Source organism: Trypanosoma equiperdum (assembly GCF_001457755.1).
Source record: "Trypanosoma equiperdum strain OVI genome assembly, contig: ctg_2024, whole genome shotgun sequence".
Lineage (NCBI taxonomy): Eukaryota > Euglenozoa > Kinetoplastea > Trypanosomatida > Trypanosomatidae > Trypanosoma > Trypanosoma equiperdum.
Genome location: NW_027124088.1, coordinates 1,155 through 2,240, shown reverse-complemented (window position 1 = coordinate 2,240; position 1,086 = coordinate 1,155). Strand labels below are relative to the sequence as shown.

The following is a 1,086-nucleotide window of genomic DNA, read 5'->3' as shown; positions in this document are numbered from 1 at the left end:
ATCTTTTTCATCAGGGCCCTCCCATTTGCAGTTTCCATTGCTGTTGCAGTCAGCTGCTTTTTGTATTGTTTCGCATTGCTCTTTTTGCTTGGCGGAAACATGCCGTGGTAATGTGGGGTGCACACTGGATGCCTGCTTCGGGGTGGTGCCGGTTGGTTTTGGTGTCAGTGCTAGTCTGTACGCACTCTGCTCTTCAAGCTGCAGCTGTCTATTTATTTGCTCCGTCGCGGCGTTTGCTGTTTCTAGGTCTCTAAGCTTCTCCGCTGCTTGCTTCAGGTTGGCGTACCAAGGCGCTTTGTACATTGCTTCTAGTGCGCTTCCTGCTGCACCATTGTACAGTACGCATGCACCGTAGTCCGACGAACCGCCACAGTTCGTTGCCGTGAACTTGCCTAAGGTTGTTTTGTATTCTGCTACCACCGAGCTGTCTGTTAGTTTGGACAGCGCTGTTGCGATTTCCGTTGAAGTTATTGTCGCCGCCGGCCTTTTCTTGCAGTTTTTGATGTATTTTGGCAGTATTTTGCCTGCGTTGTCGTAGTTGCCGCCAGTCGCTGTTGTTGTGAAGTTTCCTGTCGCAATGAACGGGCCGTTGATGGGTGTCCCTTCGTTGGTTTTGCCACATATGCATAAGAGCACCGCTGCTACGCTTTTGGCTGTGGCGCTGGCTGTTGATGCGTCACAGACCTTTACCGGCGTCGTTGAAGTTGTGTCGGTCGTTAGATCCGTCGCTACAAGTTGCGCTGCTGTTTTACTTGCGTCGCCATATACCGCTGTTTTTAATAGTTCCTTGATCTTCGTCTGTCCTGCGGACTTATCTTCCTTTGCCGCATGCTTGGCCTGCTTCAGTAGTTAATGTGCTTTGTGTAGCTTGTGTTGCAACTGTGATTTTACTGCTTCCTTGACTTCTTCTCCAGCTCCTTTCAGATTCGCTCTTGTTAGCACTGTATTTTCCATATCATTTTGACCTAGCTTGTCTTCGTTTTCCGTCCACGTTTTCCAGAAGTCGGTCCAGCTCTTGTCTTACAGTCGGTCTTTTGGTGGTTGTTCCGGCCTCTTGTCACCGTGTGTCCTCTTAGTGAAAATCTT

At 49.4% G+C, this 1,086-nt stretch overlaps 1 pseudogene across 1 annotated transcript in view; it reads right to left on the bottom strand.

Moving 5' to 3' along the window:
• Positions 1-1,086, bottom strand: part of TEOVI_000629700:pseudogene — a 1,297-nt pseudogene continuing 211 nt past the window's right edge. Inside the window, exon 2 of the mRNA in view lies at positions 1-1,086. Within this exon, the coding sequence occupies positions 1-1,086 (1,086 nt within the window).